Source organism: Canis lupus, chromosome 10 (genome assembly GCF_003254725.2).
Source record: "Canis lupus dingo isolate Sandy chromosome 10, ASM325472v2, whole genome shotgun sequence".
Taxonomy (NCBI): domain Eukaryota; kingdom Metazoa; phylum Chordata; class Mammalia; order Carnivora; family Canidae; genus Canis; species Canis lupus.
Genome location: NC_064252.1, coordinates 19080727 through 19104255, shown reverse-complemented (window position 1 = coordinate 19104255; position 23529 = coordinate 19080727). Strand labels below are relative to the sequence as shown.

General features: G+C 49.5%; 1 protein-coding gene and 1 long non-coding RNA gene across 7 annotated transcripts in view; one reads left to right on the top strand and one right to left on the bottom strand.

Moving 5' to 3' along the window:
* Window positions 1-23529, bottom strand: part of LOC118350071 (uncharacterized) — a 35303-nt gene that overhangs the window by 3143 nt on the left and 8631 nt on the right. For 2 of the 6 annotated variants that reach the window (XM_049115228.1, XM_049115232.1), the window contains exons 2-5: window positions 20097-20155; window positions 18154-18858; window positions 14356-17531; window positions 11434-13356 (exon numbers count right to left, since the gene is read on the bottom strand). In XM_049115228.1, the coding sequence (XP_048971185.1) occupies window positions 14765-15874 (1110 nt within the window). In that variant the 5' untranslated portion in view covers window positions 15875-17531; window positions 18154-18858; window positions 20097-20155 and the 3' untranslated portion in view covers window positions 11434-13356; window positions 14356-14764. Of the gene's footprint in view, window positions 1-11433; window positions 13357-14355; window positions 17615-18153; window positions 18859-20096; window positions 20156-23529 lie in introns of those variants that run through there. The other 4 variants (XM_049115229.1, XR_004803218.2, XM_049115230.1 and 1 more) reach the window with 4 other exon arrangements.
* On the top strand, window positions 16761-22173 carry LOC118350070 (uncharacterized). Its single transcript, XR_004803217.2, has 3 exons — window positions 16761-17583; window positions 19094-19238; window positions 20164-22173. It is a non-coding gene; the product is annotated as an uncharacterized LOC118350070 (long non-coding RNA).

The following is a 23529-nucleotide window of genomic DNA, read 5'->3' as shown; positions in this document are numbered from 1 at the left end:
ATGAATAAAAAAAAAAAAAAAAAAAAAAAAAAAAAACAAAGTGGAGCATGAGATCATCTGGGATCCACCCCCAAGTTGGTCCTGGGAGGGAAGAAGTTTCTGGAATAGACCGCTGGGGGTTGCTGTGGACCAGGCCCGGCGGCTCGGTGGCAACTTCATCCCTGCCCGCAGAGAGCGGGGTGGGCAGGCCCCAGCTGGCTCCCTCTGAAAGCAGCTGCCCGATTCCCAGGCCAGCCTGGACACGGAGCTCCTTCTCCAGGGGCCTCCTGCCCAGGGCCGGGCGCCCAGGGATTATCCCGCTTGCAAAGGGCCTCACGGGTGTTGGCGGCTTTGGCAGTTACTGAAAAGGAAGCATGGTTACTATTCATGTCTTGTGTTGAGAAATCTCTATAAAGTTTTACAGCCGCAAATGTAAAAGGGGTTTTTATCAGCTCGACATCCTTCCCTACTTTCCTGCCCCCACCCAGAACCTCGCCTTTTGTCTCCAGCCGCCCGAGAGTGGGGGTCTTCAGACAGCTGCCGCTGTGCCCGGGGAGGTGTGGAAGCACCTGCAGGGAATGTGGAGCCGATCTGCGAATCCCACCCAGCAATCCCACCCGAACCTGTGTGGTCTTGTCCTTCATCCACTTCCAGCCCCACAAAGGAGGCCAGTGTCTCTGCCAGCTTCATTCCCAAGCTGGACAAGTGCACTTGGAAGGCCAGGTGCTCAGAACACAGATGTGAGCGTGATGGACATTTATTTTCTGCGCGAAAATAGAAAGATGCAATAAGAAAGCAAATCAATGCACATACAGGGAGCGGGTCTGGCTCAAGAGGACCCCGTGCTGGGCTTCGTGCTCTGCGGTGCGGTCTTGAGATGTGTCATAAATGTGAACACGCTCTCTTCTTGCATGAGGCCTGACAGGGTGAGGAGCAGTGTGAGGGCTGGGGCGTCGGGCTGGGGAGGACAGCGGTACTCCCCGCAGGGTGGTGGGGAGGCAGCTCGAAGAGGGAGGTCCCTGCAGAGAGCCAGCATGCATGCACGGCAGGACCAGAGGAGCTTGCAGAGTTTGAGGAGAAGCAGAGAGGCCACATGGCTGGAACAGGGCCGTCCAGCGGGTGAGCCCACGGGGGCCCAGGAGGAAGGACCAGAGAGGCCCAGGACTCGCCAGCCAGGGCCAGGGCCCGGGGCTTTAGTTTAGGGATAGCGCAAGCTCCAGAGGTGTGGAGCAGGTGAACAGCAGTATCTGATCTTTTCTCTTACAGACCAGCCTGGCTGCAGAGCAGGAAACAGAGTGGGAGGGCGGGCGGGGCAGGGAGCTGTGCAGACGGCGGGCTCTGCAGGTTGGAGAGCGTGCAACTCTGAATGTGTGGGTGCAGAGCAGGAGGCATGAGGAGTGAGGGAAAGGAGCCCGCGGAGGCCTGCTCACAGCACTCAGATCAAAGTCACAGCTCTCGGCCCTCACGCCCACCCGCAGTCCACCTGCAGAGCCAGCGTGCCATCCTGACTCTTCCACTTCCCATCACACACGTTAGGTCACAGACAGACACAGCCAGGACAGGTCCTACAGCCTTGAACTAGGGCAAGCACGTGGCTCAGCTGAGGAATCCTGGGACAGAATTCTACCTACAGAAAGTCTCAGCACGAGGCCATATTCCAACCAGACCTTGCAATGCCATCCGCCTCTTGTGCTCATGGCGGCCTGTCTCCACTGTGCCATGGGGCCAGGAAGGAAGGAGGGTGGAAGGCAAGTCAGCAGCAAGGAACCTGGCGCCAGCGGTGAGCATCTCTCTCCCACTGGGGGGGGGCCGTAGTGAAGCACCTGCCAGGGTGCTGGGATCCCACTGGAAAAATACAGTTCATCTCCAGCATGAAAAGAGCTTAAGGATCGTCACTCCTATCTTCACAATATGAAAATACAATGAGCAAATTGAAAATCAACAACTTAGGTCTATCAGAGAATTGAGGCCCCACGGCACAGTGCCGCCCTGACAACCGAAGAGAGAAACAGGGAGGCAGAGAATCACAGCTGAGGCTGGCTTCCTGGGAGCAGGAGCTGCGGGCCAGGATCCGGTAGGACATTCATGCAAGGATGGATGCAAGTCTGGAGGCTGCCCCTGGAGGGCTGAAAACTGCTGGGGGCCCAGGTTTTGTGGCATTTCTCTCAGCTGGGTCTCAGGGTGAAAGTCCTAAGACGAGTGCACTAAGGAAGGACGGGGCAGGGGAGTGGGGGGAGTGGCCAGCTATGCCTGAGGGGTTCTGTTCTCCCTAACGAAGCCTGCCTGTCCTCAAGGGAAGCTACTTTCCCAGAGCCTGACCTGACTTCTAGCACTCTTATCTCAGTAAGGGGAGAATAAACAGATAAAAAGCACATCTGAAGGTCATAGCTCAAGAACTCAGGCCCACTAAGAAAAAAAAAATTAAACATGGGGTGCCTGGTGGCTTAGTCAGTGAAGCATCCACCTTCAGTTCAGGTCATGATCCCAGGGTCCTGGAATCGAGTCCCAGGTCAGGCTCCCTGCTCAACGAAGACTCTGCTTCTCCTCTCCCTCTACCTCTCTCCACCCCCACTCATTCTCTCTCTCTCTCTCATTCTCAAATAAATAAATAAATAAATAAATAAAATCTTTAATTTTTTTTTTAATTTAAAAGTCAAATGTAATCATAAAACCATGAAACACTTGCCTTCCTCAATACCTTATTACCAATCAGGCTCCAGTATGATGGTGGAGGGGGGAGGGTGGTTAAAGAAGAAGGAGCGTCAAGATACAGACTCTATTTAAGAAGGAAGTGTTAGGGAAACCCAGAAGCAATGGGGGCGGGGGGCGGCAAACGAACAAAGGAACTGGAGCCTCTGGCACATGAGCAACCACCAAACACAGTCCCACTCTCCGGCAGAACAACTTAAAACCTCACTCTAAAAGCCTGATTTCCTCAGTTCCTATTACCAGATATGCCATTTCCAGCTTTCAAGAAAAAATATTAAAAGGCATGCCAAAAGGCAGACAAAACCACAGTCTGAAGAAACAAAGCAGACTCAGACACTGCACAGATGCTGGAATTATCAACCTGGGAATTTAACACATCTATGATTAATATGCCAAGGGCTCAGTGGAAAGAAGACAACATTCAAGAACAGATGGGTAATTTAATGATAGAGATGAAAACTCAAAGAAAAAAAATCAAAGGGAAATTACATAAATCAAAAACAATTTAACAGAAATGAAGAAATGCCTTTGATAGGCTATCAAAGTAGACCAGACATGGCCAAAAAAATAAATAAATAAATCAGTGATCTTAAAGATACATCAATAAAAATTTGCAAAATGAGGGCAGCCCAGGTGGCTCAGTGGTTTAGCACCACCTTCAGCCTAGGGCCTGATCCTGGAGACCTGGGATCAAGTCCCATGTTGGGCTCCCTGCATGGAGCCTGCTTCTCCCTCTCACTGTGTCTCTGCCTCTCTCTCTGCCTCTATCTCTCTCTATGTCTCTCAGGAATGAAATATTTTTGAAATTAAAAAATAATAAAAATAAAATAAAATAAATAAAAATAAAAATTTGCAAAATGAAATAGAAATAAGAAAACAACGTGGAACAGAATACTCAAAAACTACAGAATAATTACAAAAGAAGTTGTATATGGGTAATGGAATACCAGAAAGATAAGAGAGAGGAAGGCCAGAGAATATGCAATATTTGAGGTAATCATGGCTAAGAATCTACCAAAATTAATCACAGAAACCAAACCACAGATTCCAGAAGCTCAGAAAACACCAAGCATAATAAGCAACCAAACTCTATCTATAGGCTTATTATATTCACACTGCAGGAAACCAAAGACAAAAAGAAACCTTGAAAGAAACAAACCAGAGGAAAAAGCTTACCCTTCATGCAACAAGGATAAGAATTACATTATTAGATTCCTCTCTAAAAACCATGAAAGTAAGAAGAGATTGGAGTCAAATATTTAAAGAGTTGAAAGCAAAATGCACCGATCTGGATGTCTGTATTCAGCACAGTTAGCCTTCAAAAGTGAAGAAGTACTTTCTCAGACAAATAAAAACTGAGGACACTTGCCGACAGAAGACCTGCTCTTCAAGAAATGATAAAAGACATTCTTCAGAGAAAAGGAAAATTATATAGATGAAAACTCAGATCTACAGAAAGAAATGAAGAGCACCAGAGAAAGAAGAAAAGTCTAATAAAATATTTTATTTTGCTTATTCTTAATTTAATAGATAACTGTTCAAAGTAATAATAACAATAAGGTACTAGGTGATTAGAATATATTAATGAGTGAAAGGAATGACAGCAATATTATAAGGAGTGGAGGGGGGAGATCCAGAATACTCTGCTATCCCTACACCACCTGCAACCTGACTACACGGTGTCATTTGAAGATAGATAAGTTGTGAATGCATATTGCAAAGGCTAGGGAGATATATACGTATAAATGTATACTAACAGAGGACAGAAATGGAATGATAAGATGCTCAATTAAAACTAGAGAAAGCAGAAAAAGAGAGGAATTTTTTTTAATGTCAATAACTGGCAAGTGTAATGAATAGAAAACAGTTAGAACCATGGTAAGTAGTGATCCACCTCTACCTATAATTACTTTAAAGGTGAATAGTCTGAATACACCCAAGGAAAGGCAGTTACTGTCAAAGTGGATGACAAAGAAACTATAGGTTATGTATAAGAAACCCTTTTTCAATTCAAAGACACAGATACATTGAATCAAGAGGTGGAGAAAGATATACCATGTCAATACCGATCAAAAGAAAACTTAGGGGACTTCATTAATTTCAGACAAAGCACCCTTCAAAATAGGGAAAATTATCAGGAATAAAGAGGAGCATTACATCATGATAAAAGGATCAATTACCCACAGATACATAAGAGTCTTTAACGTGAACTCACCTAACAAGTGTCAAAATATGTGGGGCAAATAACTGAGAGAAATACAAGGAGAAACAGACAAATCCACTATTGGAGTTGAAAACTTCAACACCCCCCATTAGTAATTGACAGATCCAGCAGACACGAAATCAGTAAGGACATAGTTGAACCGAACAGCACTATCAATCAACTGGATATAATTGACATTTATAGAATTCTTCACTCAACAACAGCAGAACACATGCTCTTCCTAATCTCACATGGGACGTTAACCAAAATAGACATTCTTAGCCATAAAACACACCTTCACAAATTTAAAAGAATATAAATCATAGAAAGTATTCTTGCATACCACAACAGAATTAAACTTGAAATCAATAACAGAAAACAAGTTGGAAAATCTCAAAATGCTTGGAAAGTAAACTACACACTGCTAAATAACACATGGATCAAAAAATATCTCAAGAGAATTTTTAAGATATATTTAATTAAATGAAAATGAAAGCCCAATCTATCAAAATTTGTGAGATGCATCAAGAACAAGGCTTAGAGGGAAATTTATAGCATTGAGTGCATCTATCAGAAAAGAAGAAAGACAGAAAATCAATATTCTACCTTAAGAAACTCTTAAAAGAAGAGCAAATTAAAGTAAGTAGAATAAAATAAATAATAAAAATTGGAGCAGAAACAAAAATTGGCAATCAATTGAGATCAATGAAACTAAAAGCTGGTTCTTCAAAAAGATCAATAAATGTGATAAACTTCTAGCTGCACTAAGCAAGAACTAAGTATAGACACAAATTACTGATCAGAAATCAAAGCATGATCATCACTGATTCCATAGACATTAAAAAGATAATAAAGGAACTCATGAGCAACTCTGCCCACTACTATTTATCAGATGTAGTCTATCACCACTTCTATTCAAATCATCCTAGATGTCCTAGCTAATGCAATAAGACAAGAAAAAAAAAAGCTATACAGATACAGATAGGGAAAGAAGAAATAAAGTGGTTCTTGTTTACAGATGACATAATTGTCTTGCAGAAAATCCTAAAAAATACACACACACACACACACACACACACACACACACACACACACCACCTTAGAAGTAATAAGTTATAAAGCAAGGTTGCAGGATACAGGGTCAGTATATAAAAGTCAATTGCTTTTATGAGCAACGAACAATTAGAATTTGAAATTAGAAACACAATATCACTTACGTTAGCAAAAAAAAGTAAATACTTACATATAAATCTAACTATATCTATACAAGATATACATGAGGAAACTAACAAAATTGATGAGAAGAATCAAAGAAGACCAAAATAAATGGAGACCTTTTCATCTTCATGGATTGTTAATATGTCAATTCCTTTCAACTGGATCTATAAAGCCAAGGCAACCACAAAATTCTACCGTGTTAGTTTGTGGATATGGAAAATCGATTCTAAATTTTATCTGAAAAAGCAAAGATCCATAATAACCAACCTAATATGAAGAAAAACAAAGTCAGAGGACTGATAATACTTGACTTCAAGATTTATTATAAAGCTTCAGTAATCAAGAAAATACTGTATTAGAAAGAAAAGAATAAAAAAAAATAGATTAGAGCACCTAGATGGCTCAGTTGGCTGAGTCTCTGACTCTTCATTTTGCTTCAGATAATGATCTTGGGATCATGGGATCAAGTCCCAAGTTGGGCTCTATGCTGGGTATAAAGCCTGCTTGGGATTCTCTCTCTCCCTCTGTCTCTGCCTCTCCCTACTGCCTTTTCTCTCTCTCTCTCTCTCTCTCTCAAAAAAATCAATAGAACAGAATATAAAGCCCAGAACAGAACTACACAAATATAAGCAATTGATCTTTTCAAATGAGCAAAGGCAATTTAAAGGAGAATAGTCTTTTCAAGAAATAATGTTGAACATTTGCACATCTATACACAAGAAAAATAAATTTAGACACAAATCTACTTCACACACACACACACCTAACTCAAAATGGATCATGAACCTAATTTTAAAATACAAAACTACAATTTTGTTTTTTTTAAAGATGTTATTTATTCATGAGAGACAGAGAGAGACAGAGGAGGCAGAGACAGAGATAGAGACAGAGACAGAGACAGAGACAGAGGGAGAAACAGGCTCCATGCAGGGAACCCAATGTGAGACTTGATCCCGGGACTCCAGGACCATGTCCTGAGCAAAAGGCAGACACTCAACTACTGAGCCACCCAGGCGTTCCAAACTACAAAATTTCTAAAAGATAACATAGGAGAAAATCTAGGTTACAGGGTTTAGAGATGACTATTTAGATACTACATCAAAAGCATTATCCATGAAAAAATTGACAGGTTGGATTTCACTGAAATTAACATTTTCTACTCTGCCAAAGATACTGTTAAGAGAATGAGGACAAGCCACAGACTGAGAGATAGTTGTTGCAAACTACATATGTCATAAAGTACTCATATCTAAAATACACAAAGAAGTTGTTAACACTAAGTTTCTCAAACTTATTAAAACAACAGTAAGAAAACAACCAACCAAGTTTTTAAAAATGAAGAAAAGATCTGAACAGAAATCCCACCAAAGAAGATTTACAGATAGCAAATGAGCATTTTAAAATATATTCAACATTGTATGTCAGAAAATTGCTAACTAAATCAACAAGATACCACCAGACACCTATTAGAATGGCAAAATTCCAGGACACTGACATTCTGGTGAGGATGTGAAGCAACAAGAACTCTTATTCATGGATGGTGTGGGAATGCAGAATAGTACAGCCTCCGTTGGCAGTTGGGCAGTTTCTTACAAAACCAAACATACTCTTACCAAGAGATCAGTAATTGTGCTTTTAGGTATTTACCCAACTGATTGGAAAACATGTCTATAATAACAACAATGACAACAACAACAAAATCTAATAAATGTTTGATGTGATCTTATTCAGTTTCCAGTCCCCCCCCCCAAAAAAAAAAACAGAAGAAACTAAGATTTTCTTCAGTAGATGAAGGGATAAAAAAACTGTAATACAGCTGTATATCGTAATGCTATTCAGCAATTTAAAACAAATGAGTGATCAAGCCATGAAAAGACACTGAAGAACCCTAAATGGACATTGCTAAGTGAACATAGCCTCTCTGAAAAGGTCCCATAATATATTATTTCAATGATGTGGCATTATAAGAAAGGCAAAGCTATGGAGGCAGTAGGGAGAGATGTGTAGGTGAAGCACAGGTGATTTGCAGAGTGGAGGAAGTATTCTGAAGAAAAGTGTAATGGTGGGTGATGACATTATGCATTTGTTAAAACTCAGAGAACTTTACAACACAAAGAGTGAACCAAAGTGTAAACTATGGACTTTAGTTAATAATAATATATCAATATTGGTTCATTAATTGTAACAAATGTACCACACTAATGCAAGATGTTAATAATAGAGGAAAGTGTATGGAGATGGAGCCATATGGGAGCTCTATGTGCTATCTGTTCAATTTTTCTGTAAATCTAAAACTCTAAAAATTAAGTCTATTAATTAAAAATGTGTATACTGAGAGACTGTCAGGTTTATGAAGATGAAACAATTAAGCAGACACAGCCACCGCCTTTAACGACTCACTGTCTGGTGGAAGAGACAGCAACATAAGTCAGCAATTATGGAGTGTGGATGGATGTAAAACAGGAAATGTAGGAGATGGGGGGTACCAAGGATAAAACAATTAGGTCTGTGGAGAAAAAGAGGTCAATGAAAGGCTTCTATAAGCTATAAAGGGCTGTAAAATATAAATCTGTTATTATTGTGGTGGTTGTTATTAGTCTTATGGCATTTCATTTACTTTCTCAGACAAACAAAACAGAGAGAATTCATCACCTACAAACCTGCTCTGCAAGAAAGGTTTAAAAATGTATTTCAAGGAGAAGGTAAATGACATAGGTCAAAAACTTGGATCTACATTTAAAGAGGAAGAGTAACAGAGAAGAAAAAAATGAAGGTAAAAGTCTTTTTTTATTCTTAATGGATCTAAAAGATAATCAATTTCTTGAAATAATAACAATATATTGAGTGATAATAGCATATGGAGAGTTAAAATAAATGACAGCAGTGCCATAGTGATGGGAAGGAGAAAGTGATACCATAAGCACAATGTATGTAAAGCAGTATAGTATTACTGGAGATGGACCCCAAATATTCAACTTTATATTAGAAACTCCAGGACAACCACTAAAGAGTATAATCATTTACTAAGAAATGAGAGGAAATTCAATCATATAAAATGCCCAATTAAAACCATAATAGGCAGAAGAAAAAAGAGAAAAGAAATGAAAAACAAATGCAATAAATAGAAAATAATTACAAACATGGTAGAAACTAATCCGACTACACCAATAATCACTCTTAATGGGAATGGTCCAAATATACCAAAACCAGAATGTCATAGTAAATAAGAAAAAAGAGGGAGATCTAACTATAAGCAGTCTCCTAGAAACCCACTTTAAATATAAAGACACAGAGAGGCTAGAAGTAAAGGGATAAAGAAAGCTATATCAAACTAACAATAATAAAAATAAAGTTGGAATAACTACAAAATTTTAGATGCATCCAACTTCAGAACAAGGTAAAGGGGTCAATTCTCCACAAACATATAACATTCCTAAACATGTATGCACCTACCAACAGAACATCAAAATACACAAAGCAAAATCTGATAGAATCACAAGGATAAATAGACAAATCCACTATGACTGTTGGAGACTCCAACACTCTTCTGACCCAGCATATTAGTGGGGACATAGTTGAACTGAGAAGCACCACTGATCAACTTGATTTAATTGACATTCATAGAATATTTCATCCAACAATAGTTCAATGCATATTCTTCTCAAGTTTTCCTGAGACTCAGCAAGACAGACCACATTTTGGCCCATAAAACACAGCTTAACAAATTTTTTAAAATAGAAATCAGACAGAGTATGTTCCCAGACCACAACAAAGTTAAAAATAAAATGCAGAAAAGTAGCTGGAAAATCCCAAATGACTTTGAGATGGAATAACACACTTTTAAATAACACATGGGTTAAAGAAAAAGACTCCAGAAAAGTTAAAGCCAACTAAATGAAAATTAAAATACAACAAATTAAAGGACATCCCGTAAAAGACCTGATTAGTATTCTTCAAAACTGCCAAGGTCATTGAAAACAAGAAATGTCTGAAAAACCACCACATCCAACAGGAGCTAAATATAATGTGGGATCCTAGGACATTGGTTAACAACAGAGAAAATCTGAGTAAAGTACAGATTTTAGGTAACAATACTGTATCAACATGGGTTAGTTAGTAGTAATAAATGGACCACATTAATGTATATGGTTAAAAATAAAGGAATTGGGATGTGGGATATATGGGTCCTCTTTGTATCTGTGATTTTCCTGTAAAACTAAAACTGCCCTAAGATTTTAAAAGTTTATTTAATAAAAATGTACAATCAGAATCTGCGTTACACAGTGAATAAAGTGCTTTGAGGGAAATTTATAGCTATTAGTGTATATATTACAAAAGAAAAAAATCTAAATTCAGCAAGTTACTTTCAACCTTAGGAAACTGGAGAGAGCAGAGTAATTAAAACTCAAACAGGAAAAAAATAATAAAAATTAGAGCAGATCAATTAAGTCAAAGAGTAGAAATCAGCAGAGAAAAATCAATGAAACCAAAAATAGATTCTTTTAAAAAAATCAATAAAATTGAAAACCCTTAGCTAGTCTAACCAAGAAAATAAAGGAGAGGACATCAATTATTAATATCAGAAACAAAAGAGGATCCATCATCCCTGATCTCATGGATGTTAAAAAGAAAATAAAAGAATCCTACGAACAAGTTTATGCCCACAAATTTGATAACTTAAATTCAATAGACCAATTAATTCCTCGACAGACACAAACTACCAAAACATCCATAAGGAGAAATAGATCATCTGAATGGTTTATATCTATTGAGAAAATTGAATAAATAGTTAATTCATGTTACAAAAAAAAAAAAAAGCAGGAAACAAAAAACACAGCACCAGTCCAATTGTTTCACTGGTAAATTCTGTCAAACATTTAAGAAAGAAATTATACTGGGGCCCCTGGGTGGCTCAGAGGTTGAGTGTCTGCCTTCGGCTCAGGGCGTGATCCTGGGGTCCTGGGATCGAGTCCCGCGTTGGGCTCCCTGCATGGAGCCTGCTTCTCCCTCTGCCTGTGTCTCTGCCTCTCTCTCTCTGTGTCTCTCATGAATAAATAAAATCTTTAAAAAAAATTGCCAATTCTTCACATCCCTACCAGAAATTAGAAGCAGAGGAAATATTTCCAACCCATTCCATGAGGTCCGCGTGACCTTGATATCAACACCAGCCAGACAGTATGAGAAAGGAAAGCTACAGACCAGTGTCTCTCACGAGTGTAGACGCGACCCTCCCCTGGACCTGGTCAATGCAACAGCACATCGCGCTCCAACCTTCAGCCTCCATTTCCCCGCCTCCCCGGCTGATGGAGCAGGGGACAGCCCACCTGGCATGGTGTTGCTGCCATCTGGCAGATGGGGCCTCCAGCAGACCCCGGGGCCCTTGTTGGAGCAGCGGCCTGGGACACGGGGAGCACATCTGCCCTCAAACAGCGGTCTCCGTCGCTGGCGTAGCTGAGCGTGGGCCTGGCTCTGGTGGTCACCCCAGGTGTCAGCTGTGGCTTCAGCACCCCAGCCGGGACGGGCTCCCCAGGAATGCCCGGGGCCCCAGCAGGACCTAGACGGGGCCTTCTGTGATCTGCTCTGCTCAGGCAGCATCAGCGGAGCCACCAAGTCTGGTCCCCATCATCCCTGTGCACCTGCTGGTACCTGTTCCCAGTCCCCAGCCCTGGACGTGCAGCCGGCAGCTTTGAGAGCCTCCACACCGTTTGCACGCTCCTGAGGACAAAGCATCTCCAGCTTACACGACACCCACTGGGAGGGATCGTCCTGGGCACCCGGTGTCGCCCCCACATTCCCCTCCTGGAGCCCCCCACCCCACGGCCCGGCGTTGGTGCTCCCTCTGCAGACACCGCACTTAGGGCTGATCTTGCTTGTGCACTTATTTACTAGCTTGTTGTCTGTGGTTAGACGCACACACCCACACACACACCACAGCACATATGGTGCACACAGCACACCACGCACGTGAACATAAGCTCCTGCTTGCAGGGGGCTTTGCTCATCTTGCACACTCGTGTTGACTCCACGCCCAGCTCAGCACCTGGACAAAGAAGGAATGAATGATGAGTGAGTGAATGAATGAGGTGGGAGGCACCCCTGTCTGCAGGGAGGGGTGTAGGGTTTGCAGCCAGCTGGACCTGTGTCCAAATCCTGGCTCCATAATTTAGCAGCTGCATTGACAGGGACAAGGCCGCCATCGGAGATTTGTGTGCGGAGCAGGGGGAGAGACACCTGCCACTCCTGTGACCCCGCGGGTGCAGATGCCATCAAGGCAAACCAGCCGCTCCGTCCGACTGTCATCACGTGATGGAGGAAGTCCCCTGGTCTGTCCTAACCTGAAATGCCACCAAGAAATAAAGTGTTCCCCGCCACCTTGCTGACCACTGAGAGCGTTTGGAAAGACCCGGAATACCCAGCCATGGGGGGACGGGGCACCCAGGTCATAAACACGTTCACAAAGAGTTGAGCCCAAAGACACACTTCGTGTGTGGCCGCCCTTCTGTTGTGGGAAAGCGCTGGGCCAGGCAGTGACCAAGGCTCCGTCTGCGCAGTAGGGACCCCGGGCTCCTGTTCCTGCTCAGCCCGACTCCAGGGTGCTGGATCGCTGGGCAGCTCTCCCCCAGTAGGACTCCACGTGGTGGGGGTTCCACAGCTGCTGGAGGGAGCAGGGGACACGGTCTGTGGGGCACTCAGAATAGGGCCTGGCCCGCGGCCCCATCAGCTCTTCCAGTTTAGAGTTTGGAGACAAAGGAAAGGTCCAGAAGGAAACAGAAAAAAAAAGGGGGGGGGAAGAAGAAAAAAGAAAAGAAAGAAGAAAGAAAGAAAGAAAGAAAGAAAGAAAGAAAGAAAGAAAGAAAGAAAGAAAGAAAGAAAGAAAGAAAGAACAAAAAAAGAAACCTGGAAAAAAAAAGAAAAAGGTAGTAATAGCTTTTGCTTGAGTGACTGGATTAGGATTATTTTCTTTTCACTCTTCTCTGTTTTCTATAGTGTGCATGTAATGCTTTTGGAGGGAAAAATACCACTTAAATGGAAGTGAAGTGCCCCGGAGCTGGTGGCCGGCCGGGCGGGCGGGCGGGCGGGCAGGGGGTGCAGGCGCCTGCTGAGAACATCCTTCCTCTTGAGACAAATCCACTTGGAACCACTTCATCCCCGCGTAGAGCGGATTGCAGCTGAGACCAGCCGGAGGACGCGCCAGTTCCTGCAACACCTTTCTGGAACACGCCGCCCGCCCGGCGCTGCTCGGCAGCCTGGGGAAGACAGGCAAGCGGCTGGCTCGCTGGCTCAGGCTCTGAATCTCTTTGTTAGTTGAAGCCAAAAAAGATTGTCTTCCCCAGACATTGTTCTAATCAAGCTCCTGGAGGGTTGGGGGGGGGGCTCTCCAGGTGCAGAGCCTGGGACTCCCTCATGGGGGTCACCCAAGTCCACCCGGCATGTCCCTCCCGCGGCTCCACAGATGCACAGACGGGACCCCGACAGCCTCTCCAGTCGGAGAGCCAGGGCCCCGGGAGGGCAGAGGCGTCCTCTGGCCGCGAGCTGCTGGCCGGCCCGGGGGGCCTGTGCCCAAGGGGCTGCTGGGCAAGTGTTTTCAGTGCCCTATGCCTTCGGATGCAATTTTCTGACACTGAGTCACGAAAGATTCGGCGCCCTTCGTAGGTGCCAGCCTCGGAGAAAGACACCGTGGACTATTTTTAAATGTGCAAGACAGGGCCCTTCCTTTGAGGAGCTGGTGGTGGTCATCCACGGATGTGCGTGAGAAGCGAGACACCGCCCCGTATCACGAAGGCCCCTCCATGGGCCGGCCTGAGGCTACCCCGGCCTGACCCCTCCGCTCAGCCCAGGAGCACTCGCTGGGTGCTTGTCTGCACCGGCTTTGGGCACAAAGCAGGCCACGAGTGTCCCCAGCCCCGCTGGCTAAGCATTTGGCACCCGTGCGAAGCCACAGAGCTAGTGAGTACGGAGACCCGAGGCGGGGAGGGCTGCCCGCCAGCAAGGAAGGGGTCGGAGCACCGTAGGACTTAGCTCGATGTCACAGAGGGGACAGTTGTAGTGGGCTGGACACGGTGCAGATGGGAGGTGAGTGGGCACAGCCCCAGCTGCCTCACGTCCTCCATGCCCTGCCCGACCCCGTCAGGATAGGCCTGATGTCCAGAGCCCTCAGGAGCCCACGCGCCACCCCCTGTCCCCCCGGAATCCAGGAAGGGACTTCTGGAGGCTGAAGCCCCTGAAGTGTCCCAGCGTGGACTCACCCGGGGAAGCCAGCAGGGCTCCTGCCGTCACCGCCGCACCCAGCACCTGCGGCCTCAGAGCGGGGCGCGTGCACTGCTGCCCAGGACTCGCTGAGCTGGGGAGCACAGGTCCACAGAGGGGACGGAGCACCATCGGGGCTTGCACACAGGGTGTCAGCGAAGTCACAAGCGGTCAGAGACACACGTGGATGGCATGATACGATTGGCGCTGACGTAGGGGACCTGGGGAGTGGCGGAGGCATGCCCGTGTACGTCAGCACGATGGGAGGGCTGAAGACCACCCCCGCTCAGGCTGCGGGGCCGGGCGAGGCCGGTGAGGGTGCAGGGCCAGCGTCCCTGGTTCTAACTATTTGCGTTTATTTTCACAAACAGGGACCCGAACTGCAAGACTAGCGACGGCGACCCCGTGTTAAAGCCACACAGTGTTGCCCGGCAGCTTATCGGCCATGGAGACTGGACATTTCCTACACCCCAGGCCAGAAGGTTCTGCAGGCTGCTCCTCGGGCTCCAGCAGACCCAGGGCAGGGCGCAGGTGCTGCGTGTGCCCCGGGCGTGCACTGCACGGATAGCGGGTAAGCCGGAAGTCTGTGACGCAGGGGCTGGACGGTGAGGGGCTCACGTGGCAGACGGGGACGCAGAGACGTCGGGGACCGCGGTTCCTCCTCACGAAGCACAGTTCCTCGGCAGGAAGGTGCTGGCTCTTGGCCCGAGGCTCTCGTGTGCATGACTCCACGGCAGAGCAGGGGCGGGCGGGGGTTCGAGAAAGCAGAGGCCGGGACGCGAGCTCCCGGGGCCCCCTGGCCCGACCTGCGGACGTGGGACACGGGAGTGGGAAGTCGTGGCACAGCCACCCGGCCGCAGGCGTGGCAGAGGGACAAGTGCCTGGGAGGCAGACGGGGACAGCGCTGAAGCCCTCCTGACCCCGACGGGAGACAACGGTGCTGCGTCCCCATGAGCGCACCTCCCTGGTCCGCACCGGGTCCGGCCGGCTTCGGGCTCCCGCCCCACAGGCCCCACACACAGGCCCCCGGCTCCGCCCCGAGGAGGGCCCCGCGCGTGCAGCCCTCACGGTCGCCCTGGAGGAGACCCTGCCCCCGCCCGGCCGAGCAGACACGGGGGGCGGCCGCAGGCCCGGGAGGAGGGACAGGTGTCCGAGTCCAGAAAGCACCTGCGGGCAGATCTGGGCGAGCACCGCCCAGGGCCTCGGAGTCCTGGCGCCCTCCTGAGTGGCCGGTCCCGATGCTGTGTCGTGGGTCAGGAGGTGGCGCCGGGGCCAGCGCAGGTGCGGCAAAGGGCGAGCGGCAAGGGCGTGAGCCCCGGGGGGTCCTTCCCTAGGAACCTGCCGACCACCTACCTCGGGGCCACACAGAATCGGGGCCAGCGCCCCACAGCTGCTGCCAGGAGCCCAGCATGAGGCACGTGCCTGGAACCCTCCCCGGTCACCCGGCCAAGCCCACGGAGAGGCCAGCTCCCTCCCTGACACCTCGTCTGCATCCTCCTCGAGCACCCGCGATGGCATTCAGAGCCTACAGCCACCCCCGTTCCTCTCCGTGTCTCCCTGTGTCCTCCCCGTATCTCTCTGTCTCTCTGTGTCCTCCCCGTGTCTCTCAGTGTCTCCCTGTGTCTCTCTGTGTCTCTCTGTGTCCTCCCCATGGCCTCCCGGTGTCCTCCCTGTGTCTCCCCGTGTCTCCCCGTGTCCTCCCCGTATCTCTCAGTGTCCCCCTGTGTCTCTCTGTGTCTCCCCGTGTCTCCCTGTGTCTCTCAGTGTCTCCCTGTGTCTCTGTCTCTCCGTGTCCTCCCCATGTCCTCCCCATGTCTCCCTGTGTCTCCCCATATCTCTTAGTGTCTCCTCGTGTCTCTCTGTGTCTCTCCATGTCCTCCCCATGTCTCCCTGTGTGTCTCTGTGTTTGCCTGTGTCCTCCCCGTGTCTCCCCGTATCTCTCAGTGTCTCCCTGTGCCCAGCAGGGCCGCCGGATGGAGGCGAGTGGGGACAGGTCACAGACACAGGCCACGGCCAGGCCGCAGCCTAAAGGGAGTCGGAGCCGCACACCCCTCACCAGAGCAGCACACGGTCTCTGCCCCCCAGTTCTGAGAGCTTCCCGGTCCCCGTGGAAACAGAGGGACCCCCAGACGCGTGTTCATAGAGCGACACCCTCCTCCCGGGGTGTCCGCGTTAAACGGACGATCATTCTCGAGAAACTGAGAGACCGTCCTGCTGGTGGATTTCTGCAGCCACGGCGCAGGCAGCCCTTTTGTGGATACACGGTTAGGAACTGTTTTTCCATAAATTAGCACAAGAGAAAAACCCATAAAATTTGTCAGGAGGCTTCAGAATTGTGCTATTTTCACAGAGTACACATTGGGGCGTGCGGGGAGCCATATGGCATCTCAGGGCTGGGAAGGCGGGCGGCCCACAGACCCTGCCCTCAGCCCCGCGGCGCCGCCCGCAGAGGGACTGGCGGTCATCGCTCACCACGCGGTCCAGCATCGCTGGGGTCCCACCTGCTCCTCCCAGCTGTAGGGAACATTAGATAATGGAACAGACACCACAGCGCGAGTGTTAACTAGGTGCCAGGTGCCGGGCGAGGTCCCCACGCGTGTCCCCGGTGCAGGCAGCAGGTGCATCATGACCTCTTGGGCTGGACAAGCCCAGTGGGGGCAGCAGCTGGGAGTGTCCCTGACAGTCAGGGGACAGACACCAATGGGATCAGTGCCAGTGGTGACCTGCGCCCCCGACCTCCCCCGACCGCTTCTCTCTGCAGCCATGAAGGGTAGGCACGTGCCCATCTGGGGCTGGTAAGCCACGCACAGAGGAGTGGGACCCGGTGCTCGCAGGACACCTGCTCCATCCCGACGGCCAGCTTGACTCCCAGGCAGACCCCTGAGGTTGGGAACATCATTACCACGTTCCGCACAATTGAGTGCTAAAGCTCAGAGAGGTTAGGTCACCTGCCCAGGGTCACATGGCTCGTGGGTGGCAGAGTGGATCCATAGCCACTGCGTCCCAGCAGGCCGGCTGGGTTGCACGGTCCACTCGATTCCTCGCTGGCCTGCAGGCTGCGGCCTCCTACGAGGGCAGGCTTCTCCAGGGTCCCCGGCTCATCGAACAGACTCTCAGCGGAGGGATGAAGGACAGAGGGAAGGCCACTCGCCGTGTTGTGCTGGGTTCCCAAGGACTGTGCCAGACAACAGGGGCTCCAGTGACCCCACCCTCAGTCCAGGATGAAGGTTGGAGGGGATAGGAGGAGGGGAGAGGAGAGGGGAGGGCAGCAGGGGTGGGGAGGAGGGAGAGGAGGGAGAGGAGGGAGAGGGAGGAGGGGAGGAGGGGAGGGAGGAGGGAGGGAAGAGTAGGGGAGAAAGTTGGAAGGAGGGGGAAGAGAAGGAGGAAGAAAGGCAGAGGGGGGAGGAGGGGGAAAGGAGGAGGGTGAAGGGAGGAGGGAGGGTGCAGGGAGGAGGGAGGGAGGGGGCAAGGGGGAAGGGGTAGGAGGAGGGAGGTGACAGAGAGAGGAGGGAAAACAGAGAGGAGGAGGGAGGAGAAGGAAGGAGAGAGGGGAGGAGGGGAGAGGAGGGAAGGAGGGGAGGAGGGAGGGAGGGGAGGAGGAAGAAAGAGGAGGAGGGAAGGGGTGTTTCCAGAGGACCCGTTCCCATACATGTAGCTTCCCGGGCCCCTTCTGGAGCGTGATCTCCAGCCCCGCAGCTGACGGCGCGCAGGGTCCCCGAGCCCCCGGAGCCCCTGAGCCCCCCAAGCCCCCCTAGCACAAAGGCTCTGCCCCCCCACCCCGCAACCTCGCTCCTCACCTGTGCACGTCCAGGGGCTCGCGGCCATCGGGCCCACCCCACCCGGCCGCCGCGGCCGCCCCTCCATCCAGGCCCGGGCCCCTCGGCCCACGGGAGGGAGTGCGCCGCCGGCGAGCACAGGAGCTGGCGGGTGTCGGCCCGGCCGGCCTCCGCCCGCCCCTGGGTGTCTGCTGGAGGAATGAGCAATCCCGGATGAGAACTTGACAGTGGAATTTGAAATGATGTTTCCTCACAAATGAATTCTAAAATAAACACTGGAGCCGGCGTACATTTCCTGCGCCCCGCTTCTCCGCAGCCCAGATTCACTGACGGTCTTGTCGGTTATAAATTGCAGCCTGCATTCCTCATATCAAAATGCACAGCTAGTGATATTTAACTCTAAAGAAATATATCCTCCGGCAATGAATACAGTCAGAAATTACTCACTGAATTTAACCAAGGGGAGAACGATGCCGTCGAGATGTACTGCATAAATTCAGAAATGTGGGACAATGGCCGTCATTTATTAACATTTTATCTCCTCCTGGGAATGTTTGACCTTGCTTCAGCAGTTTTATTGGGAGCAAAAGCTCTGGAAGCTCCCATGTCCCCTTTTCGGAAAGCAACCTGTGCCGTTCAAAGTAGTGGAAACCACCCAAGTTGTCTTGTTCATTCCTGATGTTTTCGTTAACCTGGAAGTGGTGGGGGGGAGCAAAGCCCTCTCCCCTAAAAAAAAAAAAAAAAAAAAAAAAAAAAAAAGCGGCCTTTGGATGCACCGTGTGGAAATTCAGGTCCTTTAAACATGCTTCAGTTCATAAAGGGAAATGAAAGCAATTTAATTGTGATAGGCAGGGTTTGTGGCAAGAGCCGGGCCCCCCCGAGGATGGCCGGTTGGAGGCAGAGAGTGGGGGGCCGTGCACCAGGCGGGCACGGCCAGATTGAAGCTGGTCGTTCCTGCCAGGGCCGCACGCGAACACGGGTGCTGCGAGGTGCCAAGGGCAGCGCACCAGGCTCTCAGACACGTGGAGGGACGGCGGTGGCTCCTGGCCTCTGCTGCCAGCTGTCTAGGGCAGAGGCAATGTAGGTGGGCAGCCGGTGGCCAGGAGGTAAGCATCACATTTCAGGGGGTGTGCAATGTGCCAAGATGGGGACCACGGCGGTGCCCCGGGCACTCAGTCCATCCTTCGCCCACCCCCTGCTTCACACACACACCTGCCCGGAGGTCCTCTCAGCCCACCTCCTCCCTAGTGTGCACAAGTGCACGGGGCATGGGGAGGCAGCCCAAGGGGTTGGGGACCTGATGGGGACCACAGGGCCCTTCATCCCCATAATTTGCTGAGGTGAAGATGGGGGACGCACTCGGCCACTGTAGACTTTCACCCCACATCCCAACATCCTGAACACGGCGGACGAGAGTTCATCAGGCAGGTGCTGAGTGCCCAGCAGGTCCCGCGATGGCTTGAGGTGCTGCGCCCACCACCCAGACCCCCTGCCCCAGACACACTGCAGGGAGGGGCAAATGCAGCTCCTCTGTTTCTACATCGAGTGACCACACAGGTTTTGCAAATGTAATATTCGCTTATGGTAAAGAACTAGAGCTACTCCAAACGTATGAAGAAGAAAGCACACGGGGGCACCTGGGTGGCTCAGTGGTTGAGCGTCTGCCTTCGACTCAGGTCATGATCCCGGGGTCCTGGGATCAAGTCCCACATCGAGCTCCCTGCAGGGAGCCTGCTTCTCCCTCGGCCTGTGTCTCTGCCTCTCTGTGTGTCTCTCATGAATAAATAAATGAAATCTTAAAAAAAAAAAAAAAAGAAGAAGAAGAAAGCAACCAATCACTGCAAACCCTTTCACCCAGAAACACCAGGCGGGGATAAAAACTCCAGATGGCTCTTGATAGAGAGACAGGAGATGCAGAGACGGAGACGAGCAGACAGGCAGCTATGGGATGGAAATAACCATACCTCCCAAGATGAGGGTCCTGATGGCATCGGCAGCAAGATCGTGATTTTCCTTTACTTCCCTTAAAAGGATAAGAGAGAAGAGAAGAGGGATTGAAGAAACCGCTGAACTTAGCTGTTCCTTGACCACCGGCATTATTATCCTGTTACCTCCAAGAAGAAGGAAAACAAGCACATTGAAACCTTAGGTGGACCTTGTTCCTTTTCCCTCTGCACATTTTCGTTTGCACATTTTCACTTCATGCTGTACCCATGGCCCCTCACAGGGGGCCACCCTGTCCTCACCTCCAGCTCCCCTGACGTTTCTTCAACCCTGCCTTTCATTCTTGCAGAGGTCGATGTTGTTCCAAGACAATAGTTCATGCAGTAGTTTTTGTTTCGTGATAATTTTTAAAGGGCTGTGTGTTCACTTCCTGTCCCTGGACCTCCCCCCACTTCCTGCCCACTCCCACCCCCACCCTGCCACCCCCGTCTCCAGAACCATGTTATTCAACTGGACTCTCTAGCAGGTGTTTTATCCATGTCTCCTTCCAGGGCTCCCGTGTTGGGGAGGTCATGGAGGGATTGGACACAGGGAGACAATTTAGCTGGGTATAATAGTTCCGCTCGATGCATCTTCCCCCGGGGATGACTGATTCATGTCTGTGGGCCCCTCCCCTGGGCTCTCAGGGAGGCTATCCTTGAATGTTAATGGATCAGCAAAACTTCAGTGCACGGGCTCCCCTTCTGCCCCGAGTCCACGTTGTACATCTGCTTCGTTAAACAAAAATATGTGAAAAGGAGCATTCTGAATGCAAGATAAAGAAGGAACCAATGTCCTTGGTTCCCATGAGATTAAAGTCATGCAATCCTGCATATCCTACAAACTTAAAGGCCTGCAACCTTCTAATAATCTGTAACTTTTTATGTAAAAACTGTGCATGACCTTCACCAGACGCCCCCTTCCCAGAGCAGTCTTCTTCACGAAGACTCTGTATCCAGACAGCCATCCTGACTTGGGCTGGAATAAAATGCTTCCCTTGTTTCAGGAATTCTGAAAGCTCTGTTCATTTTGTGTCCAAATAACTGACATCCGTTCTCCTGGGTTGGTAGACCCTGAGTTGAATTGGGTGTCTTCATTTTCCTTCTTTTGATTTGCCCAAATTATGTATTTTTTTCTGATTATATATATTTTTTTCAAGAAGCCGTCCTTGGTCACCTGTTCCCTGTGTTCATTCGTGCTTGAGCACAGCTGACTCTCATATTTCTATTTCAAAGAAAAACATAAATATAAAATTCTGTATGTAAATGATAACACGCTCAGGTCACAGTGAGTCCCCTGGAGATGCCACAGGCACGCAGATCCCAGTGTCTGACTCCCTGAAGGCAGAGACCTGGGTTCTGCGCTTCACCCACCGTGCTGGGGCCTGGTACTTGTGTCTGGTAGGTGACAGCGCTGTTCCGTTCCTGCCGGCACATCCAGAGAATTATCTTGTCATGTCTCTAAAGCCCAATAACCTAATCGAGATTCATCTCGAGCTGTTTCTGTGTCAGATTTTCGGATAACGCTGTCCACTCACTCAGCCCTGGGGGGCTTCATCTCCCTGGCGTTCCATGCCAGTGCCCGGTGCGCTTGCCTCAGCCTCTGTTCCAGGGCCCCCGGTTCATCAGATGTCTTCCGTGGCTAGCACCGATGGCCTCATTATCCTGCCTGCATCTTCCCCACGTGCTGCTCTGATGATCTGGAGCTCTGCCTTATGCCGGTAATTCCAGGGAAGCCAGCCTCGCCCGTCCTTGTCACTTCTGATTTATCTCCTGGGTCTCTGTGAGTGTTGTGTTCCTCGCCATGCCCTCGGCCTTCCCTCCTGGATGCAGCTTCCCTGTTTGCTCTCATTGTTCTTAGGAATCTTTTCCCAAATGATCACGAAATGCACCCCGTGCTTAGGACGCCCGGATGGCTCAGCTGTTGAGCATCTGCCTTGGGCTCAAGTCGTGATCCCAGGATCCCGGGATCAAGTCCCACATCGGGCTTCCAGCAGGGAGTCTGCTTCTCCCTCTGCCTGTGTCTCTCCCTCTCTCTGTGTCTCCATGAATAAGTAAATAAAGTCTTAAAAAATAAAATAAAATAATTCTGCCCCATGCTAAGGTTCTCTATGGAGCGGAGCTGCAGAACTGTCCCTGGCTGCAGATCTAGCTCCCCTGCAGGGTCTCCACATGCTCTTCCTTGCTGCTCCCGCTCTTGCTCAGGAGGGGAGGGACACCTGTCCACCGCCCTTTACACCTTAAGAGCAAGTGCCTTCCCTTGAGCTCCACCTGAGGCCTGCGGCTGCCGGGCCCACTCCATCAGAGCTGGGCTGTGGTTTTGTAAGACCTGGTGGTCCTCTGGGATGGTCTGCTCTTAATGGTGCTTCTCACCAGGCACTGTGTCCCATCCAGGCCTGGGGATGCCCTCAGGCTAAGGTCACTCTGTCCATCCAGACAATCAAGGTCCCAATGTTCGCTTCCCAACAACAGCTTATAAACAAAACATTAAGGTAAAAAGAGCCACTCGGATGACCCATTAGAGAGCCCCTCCCTGCCACGGCCACACCGTGAGGACTCCTTCCAGCCTCCTCTCTCGGGCCTCCTCACCCCATGGACTTTGCTCCACAGACCATCACACCACACAACACCCTACATCTGAATTTGGTCAGTTATGGTCTCCTCGATCCCAGCTGCAACCTGCAGGCAGTAGCTTTTGTCTCCATGGGCTGCTCTGTGCCCGTCCCCGGGGGCTGCAGCTATCTGAGCCACAGGTGGGATATCTCAGCTGGGACCCATAGAAAGTCCTTCCCAAAGGGGCTCCTAGTGGCTGTGCATCCACAGCCACCCCACCACTGGTTGCCTGCTGAGATGCTGTGCAGGTGTCTCCCCAAGGCCCAGGCTGTGGATGGAATCACTGCAAGGAGGCTGGCACCGTCACTACCTGCAGGTCCCCTCAGGGGCCCTGACCCCAGGCTGCTACCCTGTCCAGGTGTGTCTCAGCTGACCGGGAAACTGTCCCTTGAAACCAGCAGGCATCAAGGCAGCACATGAGCCCCTGCAGACCCGGAGGCTGGCCTCTGGTGTCTCCCGAGGGTCCGATCTGGCCCTTGGCATGCTGTCTTGCAGGCTTTGCACCCTGGTCCTCCGAGACTTCCCAGACCCCCTTTACTGAGAGATCTAGCACTCGGGTCATTCATCTAACCAGCCACTCAAAGCCTGAACCCACACTTCTGACGTGTGGGAGGAACATTCCAGGCAATGAAGCAACAATCTTGCAGGCTTGGGGCCTTGTGATAGCCCGAGGTCCTGTCCTCCCGGGGAGGGAACAGGTGACCCACATCACTAGGCCACCTTCCCTGGGGAGGGGGTGTGCAGTCTGCTCTGCCTGGAGACGGTGACCAGTCCCCCTCCCCTTGCCCCACACCTACCAAGG